The sequence below is a fragment of the Callorhinus ursinus genome, unplaced genomic scaffold, assembly GCF_003265705.2.
Source record: "Callorhinus ursinus isolate GAN/ISIS: 27379988/994484 unplaced genomic scaffold, GSC_fseal_2.0 scaffold90, whole genome shotgun sequence".
Classification (NCBI taxonomy): Eukaryota; Metazoa; Chordata; class Mammalia; order Carnivora; family Otariidae; genus Callorhinus; species Callorhinus ursinus.
Genome location: NW_027397152.1, coordinates 902,379 through 927,749, shown reverse-complemented (window position 1 = coordinate 927,749; position 25,371 = coordinate 902,379). Strand labels below are relative to the sequence as shown.

The window sequence follows — 25,371 nt, the reverse complement described above, 5'->3', positions numbered from 1 at the left end:
GGTCCTGGGATCGAGCCCCGCATTGGACTCCCTGCCCCACGGGAAGCCTGCTTCTCCCTCTCCCACTCCCCCTGCTTGTGTTCCCTCTCTGTCAAATAAATAAATAAAATCTTTAAATAAAAAGACTGTATGACTCAGGGCATTTAGTACATTCACAATGTTGTACTACTACCACCTCTCCCTAGTTTCAAATTTTTTTCATCACCCCAGAAGATTACCCCATTTAGTAATCAACACCCTGTTCTCTCCTCTCCCGTTCCCTGGCAACCACTAATTTACTTTTTCTCTATGGATTTTCCTGTTCTGCGTATTAACTTCTTTCATTTAGCATAATGCTTTTGAGGTTCATCCAGGTTGTAGTATGTATCAGTATTTCATTCCTTTTTATGGCTAAGTAATATCCCACTGTATGGATATACCACAGTCTGTTTATCCACTCTTCCACCAGTGGACATTTGGGTTGTTTCCACCTTTTGGTTATTATGAATAATGCTACTGTGAAGATCTGTGTACAGGTGTCTGTGTGGATTTGTTTCCATTTTTCCTGGATATATTCCTAGGAGTAGAACTGCCTAGTCATATGGTAATTCTATGTTTAGCCTTTTGAAGAACCACTGAACTGTTTTTCAATGGCAGCCATACCATTTTGTAATTATGACCAGCAATGTATGAGGGTTCTTATTTCTCCATGTTTTGCTGACACTTGTCATTTCCATAAAAAATATCTATATTTAGTGAATGTGAAGTGGTATTTCATTGTGGTTTTGATATGCACTTCCTTAATAACCAGTGATGTTGAACATCTTTTCATGTGCTGATTGGCATTCTCTCTCTCTTCTTTGAAGAAAAACCGATTCAAATCCTTTGCTCATTTTTATTTTTTATTTATCTTTTTTAAGATTTATTTTAAAGAGAGTGTGAGCAGGAGGAGGGGCAGAGGGAGAGGGAGAATCCTCAAGCAGACTCCCTGCTGAGTGCGGGCGAGATGCAGGGCTCACCCTGCATGACCCTGAGATCATGACCTGAGCCAAAATCAAGAGCCAGCTGCTTAACCAACTGAGCCACCCAGGCACCCCCGCACCGCCCCCATTCATTTTTACATTGGATTGTTTTTTGTTAAGTGGTAAGAATTCTTTCTATATTCTGTATACTAAACCCGTATCCTATAAATGATATGCAAATCCTTTCTCTCATTCTGTAGGTCATCTTTTCACTTTCCTGATAATTTCTTTTGATGGACAAAAGTTCTTAATTTTTATGAAGTCTTTGTACCCTGCAACTTTGCTGAATTCACTTATTAGCTCTAGTAGTTTTTCAATGGATTCTTTGGGATTTTCTATATATATGGAATTATGTCACTTGCAAATAGTTTTACTTCTTTCTTTCCAATTTGGGTGCATTTTATTTCTTTTTGTTGTTCAAATGCTCTGCCAAGACTTCCAGTACTATGTTGAATAGCAGTAGTGAACTTATGAATCCTTATTTTTTAAAATCCTTTTATTTTTTAATTTAATTCAATTAATTAATGTATTATTGGTTTCAGAGGTACAGGTCTATGACTCATCAGTCTTCTGTAATACCCAGTGCTCATCACATCACATGCCTTCCTTAATTTCCATTACCCAGTTACCCCATCTCTCCACCCTCCCTCCCCTCTAGCAACACTGTTTGTTTCCTATGATGGTTGTCTCCCTTTCTGGTTTCATCTTGTTTCATTTTTTCCTCACTTCCCCTATATCCTATTTTGTTTTTTAAATTCCACATATCAAAAAAAATAAATTCCACCTATCAGAGAGATCATATAATTGTCTTTCTCTGACTTATTTCACTTAGCATAATACCCTCTAGTTCCATTCACATCATTGCAAACAGGATTTCATTTTTTTTTTTTTTTTTTTGATGGCCGTGTAATGAATCCTTATCTTGTTCCTGATCTTAGCAAGGAAGCTTTAGGTCTTTTGCCACTAAGTATGCTAGCTGTTGGTTTTTCATAGATGCCCTTTATTTAATGTTCTGGAAGCATTCCTAGTTTTCTGAGTGTTTCTGTCATGATAGGGTATCAAATTTTGTCAAAAGCTTTTTCTGCATCAGTGGATCTCATGGTTTTATTCCTTTGTTCTATTAACGTGGTGTATTACATTTTCTTTCTTTCTTTTTTTTAAAGATTTTATTTATTAGACAGAGACACAGCGAGAGGGAACACAAGCAGGGGGAGTGGGAGAGGGAGAAGCAGGCTTCCCGCGGAGCAGGGAGCCTGATGCGGGGCTCGATCCCAGGACCCTGGGATCACGACCTGAGCCGAAGGCAGATGCTTAACCGACTGAGCTACCCAGGTGCCCGATTTTCTTTTGAACTACTCTTGTATTTCTGTGATAAATCCCACTTGGTCATGGTGTTTAATCTTTTAAATGTGCTGTTGGGGGGCGCCTAGGTGGCTCAGTCCATGATCTCAGAGTCCTGGGATCGAGCCCCACATCAGACTCCTTGCTCAGCTGGGAGTCTGCTGGGGATTCTCTCTCTCCCTCTGCCCCTCCCCTCCTCTTTCCCTAAAATAAATAAATCTTTAAAAAAAATAAATGTGCTGTTGGATTTAGTTTGTTAGTATCTTGTCGAAAATTTTTGCATCTATATTCATAAAGGATATTGGTCAATAGTTTTTTTCCTTGTTATCTTTGTCTGCAGTTCACTTAACTTTAAATCCATAACTAAGAGGAGAAATAAGCCAGTTCTGTAATTCTGAGCTGATCATAGTAGTGCCAGATAAAGAATATTATCAAAAGAAATTTTAAATCTTCCTGAGACATAAAATCCATGACTTTAGTGATTTAAACTTGAAAGACTTTTTCTTGTGTCTACTATAGAGAATGCTGTATACTTGGCATTGAAAGAGATGTTTGTCTTGGCTTCCATGATGGCTGGTTATTAGATAAAATAATAATTTGGCCTCACGACTCCCTCGGATAGAAGGAAGGTCCGGGTCTTGAGAAGTAAATGGTTAGTGAAACATAGAACATGAAAGATATGAGCACCCTAATACAGAACAAAAGGTTTTTCTTGACTTTTGTTTCATTCCACCTTCCCATTAGAGAAAAAAGTTTATCTTATTTTCTCAATGTATTTCTGTAAATGACTATCTTTCTATTTCCTACGCATTTAGAAAGCTGGGGTTAAGAGCAAAAGCTCGCTGCCTGATTATGTTTGCACTGATAGTTCAAAGATATTTTAACACTGACCCACCCGGATTCCTCATCTTCCTTCAAACTGTTCCCTATCAGCCAGGGTGGAGGGGACACTGGAACGGAGGGACTCGACAGAGTAGAGCCGGCCCCGTTCTCCCCGCGCCTCTCTCCTGCCTTGCCGCCTGCCGCAGATCTTACAGACCTGCCGAAATACAAGCTGATGAAGGCAAGCGCGCGGGCTTGGTCAAGCCTGGGAACAGAGTCTGTGGCATTTCAGGGAAAGAATTTTGCCCTTGCTGGCTGTGGGGACCCTGCGGGCACAGCCACGGAGCTTTCCCTTGGCTGGGCTTGTGCCGTGCCAGGCAGAGCACCCGCATACTACAGTGCAGCCCAGACACCATCAAACCAGTGTGCGAAAACCTTACATGCGGAGAGGGAGGGAGGTGTGCACACACTTAACAGAAGAAAAACTGGTCCTCTGGCATTCTTTCAGTTAGGTTCTTTATAGCTCGGATGAAGGCCTGGTGTGCTTTAGTGGTGTGGCAAGCCTGTGCAAATAAGTGACATTTTTGAAGTACCTTCTCTGTCTAAACTCCTTTCTACTAATTAAGTGAAGCTAGACAGCAGTGCTGGCTTGTTCCTTCAGCTTCACGTTCGTACACATGCCTACGACCCAGGAGGGGCAAGCTGTGAGGGTTACCACAAGAGCCCGCGGTCTCCAGTGTCATTAGATGAAGACCAGGAAGAAAGGGTGGCTGTTGCCAGACATACAAACAGCACAGCTGCGGGCCAGGCATCTCCCCAAGCTCTACCAGGATTTCTAGGGACAGGGAACTGCTAGCCTCACTGTCACTGTGACCCCCATCCTCTGCTGGGGCCTTTCTTGCAGCTTGGGAGCTGCAGGTGGGCCCTAGGGATGGGAGTCTTTTTTGGGCTTGGCCATTGCAGGGTCAGTCAGCTCGGGCAGTGGAGGAGTCCAGCTGATCTTTTGGCTGTGCAAGGATGACTGGGTAGGGCACCACAAGGCTATCCCTAAGTCATTAGGTCGAGCCATAGGAAATTGTCAATATTTGACCATTCTGACCTTTGAAAATGGCTATTTCATGTGGTTCAACCTAAACTTTTAGTAAGGAGAAAGAAAGGAATGAAACTGAAGCCCAGACTATTATCTGCAGTAGATTCTATTCAATCTATTAGAAGTAGAATAGGTTTCCTAGAACATTAGTCTCCCAATTCATTTTTTCATCTTTCATTTGTTTTAAGGTTCTGTTATGGGTTGAACTGTGTCCTCCCAAAAGGTATGCTAAAGTCCTAATCCCCCACCTCATAATGTGAGCATATTTGGAAATGGGGTCTCTCTTTTTTTTAAGTAGGCTCCACGACCAGCATGGAGCCCAGTGCAGGGCTTGAACTCACGATCCTGAGATCAAGACCTGAGCTGAGACCAAGAGTTAGATGCTTAACTGACTGAGCCACCCAGGGGCCACAGAAATGAGGTCTTTATTGAGGTAATCGAGTTAAAGTGAGGTCATTGGTGTGGGCCCTACCAATGACTTGGTGTCCTTATACAAAGGGAGAAATTTGGCCAAAGGGAAGATGATGTGAAGGCAGGAATGATGCATCTACAAACCAAGGAATGACTGAGGCTACCAGCAGCTAGGAGAGAGGCTTGAGTAATTCCTTCCCTATGGCCTTCAGAGGGAGCTTGGCCTTGTAGAAACCTTGATTTTGTACTTCTGGTTCCCAGAACTGTGAGGCAATGAGTTCCCGTTTTTTCAAATCACCCAGTATGTGGTACTTTGTCATGGCAGCCCTAATGTGAAGGTCTGAATGTTTGTTCCTGCTCCTGCCTTCCTATGTTGAAATCCTAATGGTATTAGTAGGTGGGCCGTACAGAAATATGTAAGTAATGAAGTGGAGCCCTCATGAGTGGGGTTAGTGCCCTAAGAAGAGGATCTAGAGGATCTCTAGCCCCTTCTACCACATGAGGACACAGTGAGAAGGCGCCAGCTATAAGCCAGTAAGCTAGCCCTCACCAGGAGGTGACTGTGCTGGTGTTCTGATCCTTAACTTTCTAGGCTCCAAAGCTGTGAACAAGAAATTTCTGTTGTATACAAGCTACCCAAGTCTGTGGTATTTTGTTACAGCAGCCTGAATGAAGATACCTAGAAAGTAAATATAGGTTCCTTCAGTGATGATCAACTACGTTGTTGGTAAGACACAACAGGACAGCTTATGTTAAAAATGGTCCTGTTGTTTAATCCCTAGGATCCAGATCTGAGGTATTCATTCATTCCTATAGAACTAGTTGGACTTCCTACCGTGGCCAAAACCATTTGTTTGGATACAATAAAGTTAGCTTTGTTCGTTCCTTCTTTCTTTCTTCCTTCCTTTTTTCTTTTTTGATGTAGTATTCCATGATTCATTGTTTGCATATAACACCCAGTGCTCCATGCAGAACGTGCCCTCTTTAATACCCATCACCAGGCTAACCCATCCCCCCACCCCCTCCCCTCCAGAACCCTCAGTTTGTTTTTCAGAGTCCATCGTCTCTCATGGTTCGTCTCCCACTCCGATTTCCCCCACTTTGTAACACACACACACACACACACACACACACATACACACACACTCCTTCTTTTGGTTTTCTGGCTTTTCAAGTTTGTGGTAAGAGTTTCAATGTGAATTTTTTCTTCAGTCTGCAATGGGGCAGATATCATGCTTGTGCAACCTTAAGGAGCCCATTCAAATTTAGGAGAACCAGAAATTTATTCTAAGGAGACACAAAGAATTGTTGATACCGTCACACGGAGTCCTTCTGTGTTAAAGAGTTTCGAAGGTGGAAATAGAGCTCCTGGAGTTGTACTCCAAAGATTTGTTGAGGAAGATCAGTGTTAGCAGGCTTCACCCTCTGGGGGACTCAAAAGTAGGTAAGAAGAGCAGAACTGAAGACAACAGCTTCTTCTGAAGGGAAGGAATGCAGATTGGTGTAGAATGCACCAGAAGCTCTTTTATGTCAAACTTTTTTTAGGATCCAGTTTTACAAATAAACCTAAACAAACAAAATAACACAAAGTGATTGTAAGTCAGCTGACTACAGTCAGAAGGGACTTCTCTGAGTAGATATATAGGTAAGGAAAGCGATTTTTTTAAAACAGATTTTTTTTTAACAGAAGCACCTTTCATTTTTATTTATTTATTTCTTAAAAAGATTTTATTTATTTGACAGACAGCGAGAGAGGGAACACAAGCAGGGGGAGTGTGAGAGGGACAAGCAGACTCCCCGCTGAGCAGGGAGCCCGACGCGGGGCTCAATCCCAGGACCCCGGGATCACGACCTGAGCCAAAGGCAGACGCTTATCGACTGAGCCACTCAGGCGCCCCAGGAAAGGGATTTTGATTCATATTTGTACCTTCCATCTTTGGGCCTACTCTCCTTTCTTAGCCAAATTAAGAATCAGCTCTTGACTATCACAATACAATAGTGCCTCTGGGAACCGGTCCTCTCCCACTTGGTCATTTCATGGTTCATTACCACTTCCATTAGAGATAGTCAGGAAAGTGAAAGGAAGTGAAATTACAACTAAGCCATCTGGAACCTTTGATACTGAAAGCCTTAGGGAGATAGGACACATAAACCACAGCCTGGAATGGAGTCTTTAAATTGACTATGGATTCAAATTATTCAGGATCTTATTCCTGCTTCTTTTATCCATTATTTCTGCAAACAGATGATACTTGGCAGGGAGTGGGGAGGAGGAACGAATAATAAGACATAAAAAGCATTAATGATAAAGGAAAAAAAATGTAATAAATACAACTATAGTAACATGAAAAAAATCTTCTGTTCATAAAAAAAAGATACCTTAAGGCAAATAAAAGTTAACTTAGATACTGGAAGGTAGAGTTATATGTCCAATAAAAACATTAATACAAAATAGAGAAAGAACTCCTGTAAATCAGTTAAAAAAAGGGGGGGAAAACAACAAAAGAGGCTGAACAAATAGGAATTTTACAGAATGGGAAACAAATATGATAAATGTATGAGGAGATGCTCATTTTCATAGGTGATCAGAAAAATGCAAATCAAGATCACACAGAGATAATATTATATAACCATTTGATTGGCAAAAATTCAGAAGTCTGACTTTACCAAATGCTAGAGAAGACAGGGATCAACAGAATCTCATATATTGCCGGTGGGAGTATAATTTAGTAACAGCTTTAGAAAACAAGCTGGTGTGTTCCCCTGTGAAGCTGAATACTCCCATACTCTACAACCCAGAAATTCTACTCCTAACTATATGCCAAGCTCTCGTCCGTGTACACCACCAGAACGTTCACAGCAGCCCACTCACCAGAATCCAAGGCCCATGGGAGACCTGGTGTCAGTTAGGCTACCAACTCTTGATTTTGGCTCAGGTCATGATCTCAGGGTTGTGAGATCGAACCCCACATCAGGCTCCAGGCTGGGTGTAGAGTCTGCTTAAGATTCTCTCTCTCCCCATCCCTCTCTTTAAAAGAGTCCAAAGTCCAACATCTAAAGCGGAGATAAATCCACTGTGGTATACTCACACAGTGGAATATCACTAAACAGGAAAAATAAGGAAACTACGTGCCAACAACAGAGTGAACTTCAGTAATGTGAAGCTGAATGAAAAGAAAACCAACTCCCAGAAAAGTACATATAGCGTGATCTCTTTTTTGCAAAGTTCAGAACAAACAACTAAACTGTACATTCCTATCAGAGAAAGACAAGTATCATATGACCTCACTGATATGAGGAATTCTTAATCTCAGGAAACAAACTGAGGGTTGCTGGAGTAGTGGGGGGCGGGAGCGATGGGGTGGCTGTGTGATAGACATTGGGGAGGGTATGTGCTATGGTGAGCGCTGTGAATTGTGCAAGACTGTTCAATCACAGACCTGTACCTCTGAAACAAACATTATGTTAAAAAAAAAAGATGGTAGGAAGGGAAAAATGAAGAGGGGGATGTTGGAGGGGGAGACGAACCATGAGAGACTATGGACGCTGAGAAACAAACTGAGGGTTTTAGAGGGGTGGGGGGATGGGTTAGCCCGGTGATGGGTATTAAGGAGGGCACGTACTGCATGGAGCACTGGGTGTTATATGCAAACAATGAATCATGGAACACTACATCAAAAATCAATAATGTAATGTATGGTGACTAACATAATAAAATAAAATAAAAAATATAAACAAATAAACTGTACATTCCTCAGATACACACATATATTCTTGATACAACTTATGAAAATAACAAATTAGGTATAAGCAAATAGAACACTGTATTTTAATTATACTTCAAAAATTTCAGGGGAAAGCAGGAGGATGAGATGGGAAAGTAATTAGGTAGGGGTATGCTATTAAGATTCTGGTTCTTGGCTGATGGTAGGTGTTCAGGGTGTTTCTTTTTAAGTCGAAAAGTACATCAGTGAATGAATAAATAAAAAGATGACTGTTTCATGCATCAAGGATGCCTATTGTGTCCTAACTCAAAGATTCTGATTAAGCCAAACCTGGGCATCTGAGGTCCCTTAAAATAAAACAGAATAGAAACAAACAAAAAGCACCAGATATCTAAATTGTCTACATCTGAAGCTACGGAATGTAAGGCTTCAAGGGCTCTTCCCTTGCAAAGGCTCCGTCAGAGCAGGGGCTGGGAGTGCTCAGGGATGCAGTCTGGAAGCACTTCTGATAAACTGCTCATGGTGAGCACAGAGGGAAGGGCCCTGCATCTCTAGACAGCAGCAGCAGGAGCATGTTGTGGTCTCTTTCCTCATTTTAAATAAAAACGCACATTTGTACCCAATTTTGCATTCTTTTTCTTTAATTTCTTAAACTGTGCAAGCTTTAGGTGCCACAAAACCTAGCTCTTGTCCTGCTAATCCACTCACATAATCATGTTGCAAGGTACACAAGGGCCTACGGTGGACTCTCCCTCCAACCTACCTGGTCCTCTTCCCAGAGGAAACCAATGTTTGGGTCACATTCCTGAAGGTCTATGCAACACAAGAATATACAGATATTTCCCCCTCCCTCCCATGTATTACTTTTTCCTTTGAAATGTCAAACTGATAGAAAAACTGTGAGACTAGTACAAAGAATGGTCTCCTCTGGAACCACTGGAGATTAACTTACCAAAATGTGTGTAAAATGACAATATACGAAGTTACTCACAATGTTATTTCTAAGAGCAAGAGACTAGGAAAACATTCATGTCCAAGATCTCCAATTCCAACCCAACACCACAGGGTTCATTCTAGTTTTCTCTTTCTGTATCTGGAAATCCCTTCTCTGACAGTAAGGCACCTGGCCCCCCTCTCGGCTGCCAGCCCGTGTAAACGCCACCGTCCCGCATAGGCTCTGACACGCTGCACTGAGCCACTTGCCCGTGTGGACACCCTCTTCACTCCACTCAGGCTCCAACCCGGTGCTCGGCCCCCACAGCCCCATCTTGCTGCAGCCTCCAGGCCAATCCCAAGCCTACCATGCCCACTCTACCTAATGGCTTTTGGAATAAATTATTCAGGAAGGAAGGAAGGAAGGAGTAAAATAGAAAGAGGGAGAAAAGGGGAAGAGAATGCAAAGATCTCTCTACATTTTCTCTATTAGTGATAATGATACTACATTCACAGTCCTGCATGTTGTGCTTTTCATTCAATACGTATTGAGACAGCCCCATAATTAAAGAATGTCCTTATTACTTATGGCACCATAATATGCCACAAAATGTTTTGTGGCACACACACTGTGGTTGCTCAACCAGCCTCCTACTGATGGGTAGCTATGTTTCAGCAATCTTCTGCTATTCCAAATAGCTTCACATGAGTAACACACTTACTGTGACAGCAGGGCAACACATTGTAATTTTGCACACTTTGGTACACCTGTGGGATCAGGTCCTGGAAACAGGTGAAAAAGAGCACACGACTTTGTAGTTTTGATAGATTTTGGCAAGTAGCTCTCTACCAGTAATGTTTAAGAATACCTTTAACTTGTTTTTTTACATGATAGGGAATTGAGAATTTTTGGGCATTTGCGGGTTATAAAACCAAAGCAAAACAAAAACAAAACCCAACAACTCCCAAGCCCCCAAATACAAAACCCAAGAAACTAAACCAGACCAAAAAAAGACATAGCGATAGTTTCTTACTTGTTGCCTCAGAGTATAGGGTCTTTTCATCCACACTTTGGACATTACAGGAAACAAACAATTTCCTTCCTTCAACTTTATCAAGCTGGCTATTTATCACAACAACAGAACAAAGGGGGATAGGCCTGCACAAGAAAAAAAAGGAGACAAAATTTGTTTTTATTAATGTAACACTGAGATGACCAAGTGTTTGAGAAGGGGTGGAAATCTATAATAGCTGGTATCAGAATGTGTCAGATAAAACTGTCTCAGATCAGACACCCCTTCCCTGGGCTGAACCCAGGGGCCATCCACACCCCCCTTCCTCCTGAGTGCCACTGATTTCAGGTGGGCCCAGGCTGCCCTTGGCGTTAGCTTCAGAGACCACTGGGGATTCTAGCTTTTCGATGGCACAGGCTGTCCCATCTGAAGACCCAGAGCAAAGTCTGAAGGGTGCTGGAATCCTTTAAAGACATGAAAACAGGACCATGGACTATGGGATGGTCCCATCAGCAGCTCTCATTTTCTATCATAATCCAAATTTCTTACCCAATCCCCTTTAGAGTGACTGTCACTAGAAAGACACCCAATAACAACAAATTGCAGTAACAGCTTAATGTACTAAGCCGGGGCTGTCCAAGAGAACTTTCTGTGGTGATAGAAATGTCCCACCTCTGAGCTGTCCAATACAGTAGCCACCTTACAACGAATACCCAAAATGTGGCCGCTGTGAATGAGAAACTGAATCTTTAAATTTATTTAATGGATTTATATTTAAATTTAAATAGCCACATGTGACCAGTGGCTACAGTCACCTTTGGGAATCCTGGAGACAGAGTGCCATGATGAAAAAGGTGCCTTTTTAAAGGTGAAATGTTATTTGGCAGAACCATAACGTGGAGCAGGATGGGTTCTGTGCTCCCTCAGTGCCCCCATGGAAAGGAACTCCTCCAGGCAGAAGGAAAGTCATCACAGTGGTTACCTCAGCCCAGTTTTCGCTCCCATTAGCTTGTCCTGAACCTCCTGATGGAACAACCAAACTTTGCTTTTATTTCTTTAAACATCTCTTTATATCCTCTGCTATACTGTGTGTCTGATTATCACGGTATCTTACGTCCCCGAGCGACTAAATCTGTTATTTACTCTTTCTGCTGATTCTCACTTCTGGTGGTTTACTTCCTCATGGCTTATATCCTTGTAAATTTGACACAGGATCTACTGTTCTAAAGGAAAAATGTCCTTCAAAATTTCTTGTCTGCTATGTTGCTTGCGGAAGTCTAACCTAGGGCTTCCCAATCAATATGCCATGAATAACTTGCAAAAATGCTCAGCTATCGATTCTTTCACAGCTGGCTAGCTACCACTAATCATTAGCTGCTTTGGCTATTTATCTGAATCTGCTAAACACAAAGTATGACATTTGTATCAGGTGTTAGGAAATTATCAGACCTGAGGAAGAGGCAGTCTCGCTTCTTAGAAGGAGGGTGGATTAAGACACCCCATGCTTGACACTGTAAATTATCTTCAATTAAACTTAATCCCAGGTTGTTATTTCTCGTCCCCCAGAGGGCCACCAATTGATTTAAATTTATAATTATTACTATTATTATTATGAATCTAACAACTATACACAACAGATAAGGTCTGACAAATGTAAAACTACAGCTAACCCTTGAACAATGTGGGAGTTAGGGGCACTGACTCCTGCACAGTCAACAACCCATGTAGAACGAGACCGCCCCAAAATGTAACTCTTAACTGTCTACTGTGGACCAGAATCCTTACTGATAATATAAGCAGTCAATTAACACATATTTTTAAGTTATATGTATTTTCCACTGTATTCTTATAATAAAGTAAGCCAGAGAAAAGAAAATGTTAAGAAAATCATTAAGAACGAGAAAATACATTTACAGTACTGTATTTATTGGAAAAAAAAAATCCAAGTATAAGTTGACCCATGCAGTTCAAAGCTGTGTTGTTCAAGGATCAACTGTACTTACATCACCCAATGCTTTATTCTGGTTTTTAATCATCAATTAATAGAAAAGAATGAAGGTTGTGTGTTGTAGTGAAGAGCACCAAGGATTCAGAAAACTTCGGTTCTGATCCTGACTATAGTCTCTCTATCCATGTGATTTCATGGAAAACTGGTTTTTAGTAAGATTTCTAACTGTGGGTAACAAATGAACAGCAACACAATGGATTTATGTGGATAGTTTGTTGGATGGGACAAGGACTAAGCATAGGGCCTGGCAGGTAGCATGTGCTCAAGACACAAATACTTGTTAAGTTAAACTGTAATCCAAATACTTCGCTGACCTTGTTTTCAAATGAACCTTTTTTAATTGAGAAGGGAGGCTGTAGTATTCTTCAACTTTATTTGAACAAGAAAAAGATTTTTTTTAAATTTTTATTTATTTATTCATGAGAGACAGAGAGAGAGAGGGGCAGAGGGAGAAGCAGGCTCCCAAGGAGCAGGGAGCCCGATGCGGGACTTGATCCCAGGACCCCGGGATCATGACCTGAGCCGAAGGCAGATGCTTAACCATCTGAGCCACCCAGGCGCCCAAGAAAAATATTTTTAAAAAAACATGGAACATGGGGCGCCTGGGTGACTCAGTTGTTAAGCCGAGCCTTCGGCTCAGGCCATGGTCCCAGGGTCCTGGGATCGAGTCCCACATTGGGCTCTCTGCTCGGCAGGAAGTGTGCGTCTCCCTTTCCCACTCCCCCGGCTTGTGTTCCCTCTCTCGCTGTGTCTCTCTCCGTCAAATAAATAAATAAAATCTTAAAAACATAAATAAATAAATAAATAAAAGTAAAAAACATAGAACATGGAAAGATATTAAAAACTTAAATTTTAATATATTTTTATCACGTTGAAAAACCATCTCTGGGATCTAATTTTATAGTATAAATATATAAACTGTTTAATGTCAATATATAAAAAACATACACTGTATATATGTATAAAGGTATAGATAAATGCATATATATAAATGTATAAAATAAAGTCAACGCATAAAACATTGACTAGGGGCGCCTGGGTGGCTCAGTTGTTAAGTGTCTGCCTTCGGCTCAGGTCATGATCTCAGGGTCCTGGGATTGGGCCCCGCATCGGGCTCCCTGCTCGGCGGGAGGCTTGCTTCTCCCTCTCCCACTCCCCCTGCTTGTGTTCCCTCTCTTGTTTTCTCTCTCTCTCTGTCAAATAAATAAATAAATAATCTTAAAAAAATTTTGACTATATGTAAAAATGACAATTTTTCCCAAGTTAACCTTTAAGTTAATGTAACTGCTATCAAAATCACATTGTTTTTTGGTAGATTTTGACAAATTTATCCTAACTTTCATTTGATTCACTCAAACGATACAGAGAAATGGTAGGTAAGACACAGGATTATATAAGAGAAGGTATGATGACAGTCTGGGTGAGCAGTTAAAAATCTCAAAATCAACTAGGAATAAAGGAAACTACCTCAACATAATAAAAGTCATATAAGAAAAGCCCTCAGCTAACATAACACTCAATGAAGAAAGACCGGAAGCTTTTCCTCCTAGATCAGAAACACAACAAGGATGCCTACTTTTGTCACTTCTACTCAACAATTCCATTTTTATACATTAACAGTGAATAATCAGAAAAAATTAAGAAAATAATTACATTTAAAAAAACATAGAAAAATAAAATACTTAGGAATAAACATGACCAAGGAGGCAAAAAAACATGTACACTGAAAACTACAAAGCCCTATTAAAATAAATTAAAGACACATATAAATGGAAAAATGTCCTGTGTTCATGGACTAGAAGAATATACTGTTAAGATGTCAATACTACACAAGGCAATTTATAGATTGAATGCAATCCTAGAAAATCCCAATAGCATAATTTTTTGTAGAAATCGAAAAATCCATCCTAAAATTCAGAGTCTCAAGGGACCCTGAATAGCCAGAACAGTCTTAGGAGAAAAAAAAAAAAAAGCTGCAAGTCTCACACTTCCTGATTTCAAAACACATTACAAAGCTATAATAATCCAAACAGTGTGGTACTGGCATTAGACAGACATACAGACCAATGAAATAGAACAGAGAGCCCAGAAATAAACCCTCTCGTATTGGTCAAATGATTTTCATTAATGGTATTAAGACCACTCAATGGAGGGTGCCTGGGTGGCTCAGTGGGTTTAAGCATCTGCCTTCCCAGGGCAAGCTCCTGGGACTGAGTTCCACATTGAGCTCCCTGCTCAGCAGGGAGTCTGCTTCTCCCTCTTCCTCTGCCCGCCCCCTACTTGTGCTCTCTCTCAAATAAATAAAATATTTAAAAAAATGCAAATCAAAGCACAATGAGATATCACCTCATACCATTAGATGGCTACTATCCAACAAAAATAAAACCCAAGATAACACATGCTAGCAAAAAGATGCGCTGTTGATGGGAATGTAAAATGATGCAGCTGTTATGGAAAACTGTATAGTGGTTCCTCAAAGAATTAAAAATAGAACTACCATGTAATCCAGCAATTCCACTTTTTGGTACTTATTCAAAAGAACTGAAAGTAAGATTTCACTGAGACATTTGCATCTCATATTCATTACAGCATTATTTATAATAGGTAAGCAGTGGCAACACCCCAAATATCCAATGATGGATGAATGGATAAACAAAATGTGGTATATACATGATGGAATATTATTCAGCCTTAAAAAAGAAAAAAATCTGGGGTGCCTGGGTGGCTCAATCAGTTAAGTCTCCAACTCCTGATTTTGGCTCGGGTCATGATCTCAGGGTTGTGAGATCAAGCCTCGCACTGGGCTTGGCACTCAGGCACACTGTGCTTGAGATTCTCTTCCTCTCCCTCTCTCCCTGCCCCTCCCCCACTTGCTCTCCCTCTCTAAAATAAATATATCAATCTTTGAGAAAAAAAAAAGAAAATGAAAAAATCCTGTCACCTGCTACAACATGGGAAAACTTGAGGACATTTCGCTAAGTAAAATAAGCCAGTCACAAAAAGAGAAAATGTATGATTCCACTTACATGAGGTAAGTCAAATTCATAGAAAGTAGAATGGTGGTTGCCAGGAGTTGTAAGGACGGGAAAATAGGGAGTTAAGGTTTAATGGGTATAGAGTTTCAGTTTTGCAAGATAAAAAAAGTTCTGAAGATTAGTTTCACAACAATATGAATATATTTCACACTACTCAAAAAATGTTAATATAAAATGTAAGGCACAAAGCCCATTAAATCTAAAAATACCACTGTGGGGATGCCTGGGTGGCTCAGTCGTTAAGCGTCTTGCCTTCGGCTCAGGTCATGATCCCAGGGTCCTGGGATCGAGCCCTGCATCGGGCTCCCTGCTCACCCCTCTGCCTGCTCTGCCTGCCGCTCCCCCTGCTTGTGCGCTCTGACAAATAAATAAATAAAATCTAAAAAAAAGAAAATTAAAATACCACTGTGAACTCATAACCTTATTAAACATTAAAAACTTTCCAGCTGTGACACAGAAATGGCCCAGCAGCAAGGTTATCCTACCCACCATGTGAACACATCTAGTATTTTCCTAGTCTTTTGCATTATTCTCCACTAAAAAGAAATCAGCAATCTTTTTTTTTTTTTTAAAGATTTTATTTATTTATTTGAGAGACAGAGAGAATGAGAGAGAAAGCACATGAGATGGGGGGAGGGTCAGAGGGAGAAGCAGACTCCCTGCTGAGCAGGGAGCCCGATGCGGGACTCGATCCAGGGACTCCAGGATCATGACCTGAGCTGAAGGCAGTCGCTTAACCAACTGAGCCACCCAGGCGCCCCAGAAATCAGCAATCTTTATAGTGTAGCTACTCTGTCTTGGCACAGATACACCTCGTTGTTGCTAAAATGAAAGTAATGATAATAACAACATTAACGATAATAATATTAGCAGCCAACACGTACTGAGTACTTGTTACGTGGCCAGATACTGTTTTAGGTGCTTTACATGCGCATTCATTCATTTACAGCTCATAATGACCCTATATGGTGGATATTATGATCCTCTTTTTAAAGATGAGGAAATTAAAGCACAGAGAGGTTAAGAAACTTGTCCAAGGTCATACAGCTGGTAAGCGGCTAAACAGGCATTTGAACCTGCTCCAAAGTCTGTCCTCTTAACCAGTACGTTATACTGTCTCTCCGGAGACAAAAGTACTTAAAAATCCATCTGGATAGAATTGAAAGGACAGGAAGCAGTCTAAAAAGACTCCTAACAGGCCAAATGCAATTTAAACACAGAAAAGAGGGTGATAATTATGGTTAACCATGTTATGGAAAGCCAGGAGTCCCTAATGATTCTCAAAAACGGAAAAAAACTAACTCAAGAATTATAAAACTATAGCTATAATTCAAAAATAAGGATGGCTATGATCAGGTAAGTTGAATTTTTTAAGCAGTTACTTATACTGAACAGTGCAGACAAGTATATGTCTGCCTCACAGTATTTTACTCTATGAAAGGACATGGTAGAACACAGAGTGAGGGATGTGTATAGGTCAGGTTTGGGGAGGCTGCACTAGAAGAATTATGTTTACACAACCATGGCATAAACAATCTGGTAGTTTTCTGAGCTGTAAGGTCAGATCTATAACGGATACCTACATTCAGCAAGGAATCTCCCATGTGTTAGTCAAAAGCGCTTTGATAGCCTACACGAACCGCGGGTAGGCAAAGACCTGGACAACCCTCAGCATCAGGGCTGTTACCTCTTATGTCCCCTCAAAGTGTGTGAGGTACAGGTGAGCTGAAAGGTGAAAGGAACATCTATGCACATTTGGTGGATTTACACCCACGGACAAATGCCATTTGGGGATTTATTAAAGTCCAGCACAGTCTCCATAAGAACCCTCACTAACCCTCTCCCCCACACCAACAGGCAGAGAACTGTCAGGAAGCCAAACAATTGCAGAAAATGCAGGAATCGTACCCTTAACAGAAAGGCCTGGTTACAGAAAAGAACCAGCTAGAAAGAAGGCAAATGTCTTGCCCAGCTGTATATCTCTGAAAGAAAACTACAGTCTCATGTCCTTGTCTCCCGGGAGATGGAATCTCCACCAATTACAGGAGATGCATTTAATTACAGGTAAGTGGTAAACCAAAGCGGAAAATATACAACTAAGACACAGTGGACTTGGATACTAAAAAAGGGGAGGTGCTAGGTTAGAAGAAAGGGTGTAGGTTTGGAAAGTCCCTCTGACATGGTAAGGAAATCTTGACTCCAACAGGGGCTTGGCTTTATGAACTCAGGCATGTGTTCCAATCACCCTCAAAGGAAAAATCCTATTCCATTAAGAATCTCCAGGATGACTGCCCAGAACTTACAAATTCGGCTGAGCTGAGAGGGTTCGTTTAGGGTCTGACGCAAGTACTGGACACCTAATAAGGCTATGAGGACAAGTATACTAACCTCAGGAAAATAGAAATATTGGCATCCTAGAGAAATTAATCAAGCCTGGAATGAAAAATTTTTAATAAGTGTAGGTGAAATACTAAGTTTTTGAAAAGACTGATTATTTTAGAGAATGCAAAAGTGGAGGGGGGGCAGACGGAGAGATTCTTCAAGCAGACTGCCCGCTAAGCGCAGAGCCCGACACAGGGCTCCATCTCATGACCCATGAGATCATGACCTGAGCCAAAATCACAAGTTGGTCGCTTAATCGACTGAGCCACCCAGGCACCCCGAAATAATAAGTTTTATGATCACTGGGATAATTTTATATTTGATGCATCTGGAAAAAAAAAAACATCGTATTAGGCTTATCATTTTATTTACTGAAGTACTTAGTAACATTTGATTATGTCAGCACTAAAAAGAATTTGTATTGCATAATTTGTAAGTCTGGATTTATTAATATGTCTGTGGTTGTATTAGTTGTTGACCTTAAATACATTTGAGGGGATAATGACATAGTATATATAAGAAACCACTTTCTCAATCTCTCTTACTACTAATGATGTTAAATGGAAGTAAGTCTTGTGCAGAACTTCCGGGAAGTCTCCTAAAAAGAGAGAAAACAGCTCCTCTTCTACCCTTCGTCAGTCCTGCTGTCAGGACATGTGATGGCTCTTGCCAGCACTCAGTACTGTGAAAAGGTGAGCTGGAAGGAGCCTGTGTCTCTGGGAACCAGGGAGCTTGCTCTTTCAGCCCAGGATGACTTCCTCTGGACTCCTTTGCGTGATACATTTCTATCTTGTTTAAGGTGTTTTTTATTTTGAAGCTATGATTACTGGCAGCTGGGGAGGGAGAAGTTAAAGCAGCTGGCCTCCAATTCTTTCATTCTGTGTGTGTTGAGGGGCGGGGGCGGGGAGCAGACAGAAACATTCCCAGGGAAAAGGAGATAAATGACCATGTCTAATTTTTTCCAACTGGCCCTCCAGGTGAACAGACCAGGAATTGGTAAACTATGGCCCCAACGACCAGCTGCCTGTTTTTGTAAATAAAGTTTTATTGGAACACAGCTATACCCATTTATGTACTGATGTATTGTCTATGGCTGTTTTTGTGCTGCAATGGCAGAGTTGAGTAGTTGTATCAGACATTATGGCCCGCAAAACATAAAATATTTACAGAAAAATTTTTGCTGGCCCCTGAAATAAACTAATAATATTTGCTAGGGGAAAGTGTCCTTTTCTGTAGAATGCTTGGCTAAGGATTACTTATAGTAAATAAACCTACAATCTACGAGGCATGGCTTCCAAATGATGGCCATATACACCATACAACTCTCTGTGGCATAAAATGGAGATGTTGTGTAACTTAAATGCCCCCCACTGTGCAAAGTAATAACCCACAAAACCTTATTTGGAGACCTCATCTATTGAACTGTTCTTAAACTCTGGTTTGCACTATTGCTCCTTCTCTGTTCCTGTGCCAGTGTCCACTGTTTTGTTAACTGTAGGATTGAAGAATTAAGACCTTGTGGAGCTTTATTTCTGATGGATACCAAACTCATCCTGCTGTCTGCCCTTTTATTTCTGTGTGAAGTTATGAGAAACTTCTATGTTTTGGGGTGCCTGGGTGGCTCAGTCACTTAAGCGGCTGCCTTCCGCTCAGGTCCAGGGTCCTGAGATAAGAGCCCCGCATCGGGCTCCCTGCTCCGTGGGGAGCCTGCCTTTCCCTCTGCCTCTCTCTCTCTGTCTCTCATGAATAAATAAATAAATAAAATCTTAAAAAAGAAAAGAATGAAATACTTTTATGTTTTGTTATGTAGTGGTTATTGGTGCTCCCACTCAGATTCCCTTCAATCCTTTTTTCACCTTTTTTTTTTTTTCCCCCAGATCCTGCCTTGCTCAAACGCAATGAGCCCAATAGGCCTGGAATTTTGGTCCCCAGGATAGCCCTCATTGTATGACTGACGTGTGAGAGAGCTCCCTTGCTTAAGGTCGGAACAATCCAGAGGCACACATTTCACTCCGGAGCTCCTTGGATGATCAGGCTGAAGGACTTTGGGAGCCCAAGCCTGGTTGGTTCTCCTTCCCTTTTCCTGTTTTGCTCCTCCCACTCCTGTGCTAGTCTCCCTTGGGAGCACCTCCTTTATCATTTGCACACAAATCTTTGTCTCAGGGTCTGCTGCTGGGGAGCCTAATCCATGATACCTAAGAAGCAGAGAAAACCCAGGGATTTACCTTCTAAAACTGATGTTGAGATTGGCAGTCAAGACAATTCCCTCAGCTATAACTGCACACATACCAACAGTAGAATCAATCATGGTTGCAATGGCACCTCCGAGAAGGAATCTAGTTACAACAACAGAGAAAGAAAAATGTTTTCAGAAGGCTGAAAAACAGAGCCTCTGGAGAGAAATCATCCAAGCACATCTCCATATAATTTACTTATGAAATGCCCACTTGGTCCATGTTCAATGAACTCAATATCCATGTCCCCAGCTTTATTTTATTCATAGTACAATAGTATAGTATTGGTAATACACCAGAACTTAATGGTAATCAGATCCCAAGCAAGCAGAAAGCTAAAATATAATTTAAGAAATGTATATCATGTTTTTAACTGTATATATCATTTAAAAATGTAGGAAATGAAGATAAACAGAAAGAAAAATAAAAATTGTAAGGCCTATAATCCCACCATCTAGTGACAAATCACTGTTAACATGTTAATGATACTCTCTCAAATTATACTGTTGCCCTGTTCCATGCTTTTGTGATTTAATATTTATAAACATCTTTCCATGTCAATTAATATGTATATCTACATTGCCACTTCAATGCCTTTACTGTAGTCTATGCATATGTATGACTGAAAGCAATTTTTCATTTTTTTAAAAGATTTTATTTGAGAGAGAGAGAATGAGAGAGCGCACAAGAGGGAAGAGGGTCAGAGGGAGAAGCAGACTCCCCGCTGAGCGGGGAGCCCGACGTGGGACTCGATCCCGGGACTCCAGGATCATGACCTGAGCCGAAGGCAGTTGCTTAACCAACTGAGCCACCCAGGCGCCCTGTAAGCAATTTTTCAGACCAACATTTCTATTGATCAATGGGATGCTATCATTCTTAGCCAGGTGCTCCTTGCAGGTAAGGACCTCCTTGAAATATGCAAACTGTCCTGTTTCAACATGATTATGGAACATTGCATATTCAAACCCCAGATCTTCCTCAAGGCTTCTGGGAAAGAGCTGGGCTTGTGACATGTGTTCTTTTATAGGCTTTGCATCTGTAGGGAAATGAGGTGGATGGGCATGAGAAAACACGTATGAGAAAGATTCCCTGACTGAGTTAAGCATCTGTACCTTGCGAGAACCACAGGTTAATGGACGACTGATTAAAATGTTACCCAGGTACAAAATTAGAGGGAATGGGAGCATCCCACAGAAACAGAATATACGATCTTTGCCGTTGTGGACTTAACAGTCTAACTGGGGACATAGTAAACATTAATGAAATCAAAACCAAGTACTTACTCACACATGGCAATCAGGAAATACAGTACATAATTGCTGAGGGCGTACTAAATGAAATAGTAAATAAGGTACAGACAGAAAGTCTTCTTGGAATAAGAATGGCTTAAATGGGATTTAAAGAAAATGAATAGTGTAACAGTAGGGAGGTTTCCTTTGCAGAAGTGAGTTTAGCCTCAGCAGAAGAAAGTTATCATACTGAATCAAAACCAGGTCCAGTTCAGTCCAATACTCTGTGTGACTAAGACTCTAAGGCCCCAAACTCAGGGTTAGAAGCATTAAGGTTCATGAAATCAAATTAGTGAGTTGTAGTCAGACTTAAACAGAATGCTTCACATGTATCCTGGGTAACAACTAGTATACTTGTTTAGATATGCTTTTTCAGTTATACAACTGTATACAAGTTGTGTGTAGTGGGTTGTGAGTCAAAATGCAGGTCACTTCAAAGCAAAGACTGAAAGCTATTTTCTAAAGGTAGGGCGTGTTTATCCTTACACATCTATGTTAAGATTTAATTCCCAAACTCTGATTTCTTTCTTGGCTCATCATGATTTGCCATGCATAACACTAAGTTTCTTTTATTGTTACTGAATTTATATTTACAAAGTTTGAAAAAGATATGAGATGAGAAGATTTGCGAGAAGCAGGGAGAATGGCTTCTATTTAGGCCATGAACATCCTGTGGGGCAGGTGCCCTGTCTTTTAGACTGTACGCTCAACAAGCGGCATACTGTGTATGCACACACTATACGCACTCTAGTGGTTGTTGAGAAAATTAAGTTCTTGGCCTAGAACTTGTTCCGTCCTCCACACTTTATCCCTACAGTGAGGGGATAAACCTCAATGACCTCGGAGATCCATCCAACTCTGACACTGGAACTTCAGGATAAGATAAGCAATAGACCCTTCTAATTTTTTACTTAGGAGTTTAAAATCTCTGATCTAGATTACCAAACCTTGAGATTATTTCATAAAAATGAGAAAAATAAAGATGGTAAAATAAGTTTGTTAGAAATGCAAACTCTTAGGCTCTACCCCTGACCTCCTGAAGCACAGCGTGCGTTTTAACAAGACTCTCAGGTGCCTCATATTCATGTTCAAATCTGAGAGGCACTGGCCTTTTACAACATGGGATAACAATGACGGTGGTAGAGGAGTGACATGGCTGGACTTGCATTTTGAATCACTCTGCCAGCTATCGAAAGGAGGGACTGATGGGGATGAGAAAGATGAGCTAGAGGACCACTGAAACACTATAAAATCATGGTCACCAGCTCATCCCCTGAGTGAGGTGACGGTCTCCAGTGTGTGAAAGATGATAGGTGGCTACATTCGTCCAGGGCTGGGGCTTTCCTAGATGAGTAGGCCAGAGAGGTTCAGACAAGTGAGGTCAAAGAATTGCTTCCATGGGCCCTAAACAAACAAGCTGGAAGGAAGACAACCATGGTCAGGAAACAGTGTCTAAACGTGTGAATGTGGAGGTTGTTCACTTGTTGCAGACAAGGCTCAGGATGTCTCTCGCAGTGTGCGGCTGGGGCTGGGCAAAGAAGAGCTCACAGCTGACAGGAAGCTAAGTGAACTGAGGAGTGGCGGAGAACGGTGGGGATTCAGAGGGTGAACCAGGTGTTGAGACACTCAGTATGTGAGGGAGAGGTTGGCAGAAGACAGCAACACAGAGAAGAGGAGGGTGAAACGTCAGACGGTAGAAACCTCAAAGGAATGGGGGTTTCTAAGAGGAACAGGAAGTAATGGGTTGAAAGCACGTGTGGGTAACAAGGAGAACCTCCACGTCCCCCCCTATTCAGAGAGGGCCAAGTTTCAGGCAAGAACCATAAGCCATTTGGGAAAGGAACCCTGGAAAACACTGATATTTAAGGAGTAGGGAGGAGAGAGAGAAGACTGGTCAGAGGTTTGTGAAAGCCGAGAGAAGTTCCAAGGAGAATGAGATCAACAGTGAGGTCTAGTACTGTAAGGGCCAAAAAATGCCCTCCAAATTTGGTATTTAGGTCACTGGTAGCTTAGGCGAAGAAACTTCCATAGAGCTGTTGGGGGAGAAACTAGATCACACTGTTAAAGACATTCAACTGTGTGACAGGATAAAGAGTTGGAATGGAATTAGTAATACAAGTTACTAATTTTTGCCCTTCATTTGTAAAACAGAGTCCTTCTTATTTTTCTCTATTGGAAGTTCTACAAAGCATCTTGTGAACTCTACTGTTTTTTTGGTTAAAAGTAGTTTTATTGTTATTTCACCCGTTCTTTCAACACATGCTGAAGTACCTACCATGAGGAAACGGAGACAAGGAAAGGTAAAGTAACTTGCCGAAGATCATACAGTTTTAAATTGTGGAACCCAACTGGAACCCACACACTAAACTTCAGCATTAAAGTAGGAAGTTGTCAGCTTTTGGATGGTATCCAAAGCCATGTGACTGACTGGGATTACCAGCAGAGTATATAGAGAAGAAAGGAGTCCTGAGGGCTGAGATGTGGGGCACCCTAACATAAAGAGTTTGAGGATGAGGAACCAGCAAAAGACAAGGACAGGAAAGGACCAGTTAAGTAGGGGAGAGTGCTGTCTTGGACGCCAAATTCAAGGGGAAAGGAGGCACTGGCTGTACCAAAAGCTGAGAGGTCACTGGTTAACATCATGAAGGTCACTGTGCCCTTGACAAGAGTAGTTTCAATGGAGCAATAAAATCTGACTGGAGTGGGTTTAAGAGCGAATGGGAGGAGAGTTGTGGCATGTCTGCGCACTGATGAGGAAAGACCCAGCACAGTGGGAGGTCTTTAAATAGTAGGCCAATGGGGAGGGAATGCAGTGCATGGAAACAAGGCTTGGCTCCCCTAAGAGGATGGGCAGTTCATTGGTAACAGGAAAAAGCAGAACACCAGGCACAGATGCAGGGAGTGGATAAATGAGACAGTGGGAGCTTGAAAGTTCTCTTCTGATTGCTTTTATTTTCTCTTAGGGGAACAGGAGGCAAGATCCACTGAAATCAAGGCTTGAGAAGAAGGTAGGTATCCGATATGGCCATCTAGGAGAGCAGGAGCGTGAATAGACAGGGGAAAATGAAAAATGCTTGTCAGGCAACATTAAGGAACTACTTGAGGTCATTTTATAAAAAAAAACGTAATAATCCCGGGGAGCCTGGGTGGCTCAGTCAAGCGTCTGCCTTCAGCTCAGGTCACTATCTCAGGGTCCTGGGATCGATCCCCCCCACATCAGGCTCCCTGCCAAGCAGGGAGCCTGCTTCTCCCTCTTCCTTGGCCCCTCCTCACCCCCTACTTGTGCTCTTTCTCTCTCTCACAAATAAATAAAATCTTAAGGAAAAACAAACAAAAAACCCATCACAATCCCCAAACTATCCTAAGGACGAATTTGGAAGACTAAAATATAATGAGTAAATTAGGAAATATCTGTATAAGCTCCATGAGGTCAGGGACCCTATCTGTGTACTCAGGCCTATTCTAGGACTACAGTATCTAGGGCAGCCCAGACGCTCAACAGATAGTTATTGAAGGAATAAATACTGGATTTGCAAATAAGAAGCCAAAAAGGGGGGCGCCTGGGTGGCTCAGTTGGTTAAGCCTTTGGCTCAGGCCATGATCTCAGGGTGCTGGGATCAAGCCTCACATCGGGCTCTCCACTCAGTGGGGAGTCTGCTTCTCCTTCTCACTCTCCCTCTGTGCTCTCTCTCTCACTGTTTCTCTCTTTAAATAAAATCTTAAAAAAAAAAAGACTTATAAAAGAAGCCAAAAAGGTCTTTATAGGCTGACCCTAAAAATGAAGAATATATTAGGTATATACATAAACTTCAGTAAGGTTCAACAAACTGGCCACGTAGGTGCAGAAGAGGGGAGACCAACAGTTCACACAAATGACACAGGGTGTTAGCTGACTTGTTAGTGGCAAGTGGGACATGGCTACCTACCTAGTGCTAATGTCTTATTCTACACTGAAAGGATATAACTGGTTTCAAGCTTAGTTCTGGGAAGCATACACTAAGAAGAATTCTGAGAAACTGGAATATGTCCTGGAAAAAGCAACCAGGCTTGTAAAGGAGACTGATATATCCTCTGGGAGAAATACCTG

General features: G+C 41.5%; 1 protein-coding gene and 1 long non-coding RNA gene across 2 annotated transcripts in view; one reads left to right on the top strand and one right to left on the bottom strand.

Moving 5' to 3' along the window:
- LOC141371722 (uncharacterized) overlaps positions 1–25,371 on the top strand; it is a 115,331-nt gene that overhangs the window by 83,342 nt on the left and 6,618 nt on the right. The window contains exon 2 of the long non-coding RNA XR_012376892.1: positions 24,248–24,292. This is a non-coding gene — a long non-coding RNA (uncharacterized lncRNA). The remainder of the gene's footprint in view (positions 1–24,247; positions 24,293–25,371) is intronic.
- The window catches only part of THEM4 (thioesterase superfamily member 4), a 39,311-nt gene continuing 19,863 nt past the window's right edge, over positions 5,924–25,371 (bottom strand). The window contains exons 2-4 of the mRNA XM_073888418.1: positions 19,987–20,097; positions 10,358–10,482; positions 5,924–6,231 (exon numbers count right to left, since the gene is read on the bottom strand). Of these exons, the coding sequence (XP_073744519.1) occupies positions 6,191–6,231; positions 10,358–10,482; positions 19,987–20,097 (277 nt within the window). The 3' untranslated portion in view covers positions 5,924–6,190. The remainder of the gene's footprint in view (positions 6,232–10,357; positions 10,483–19,986; positions 20,098–25,371) is intronic.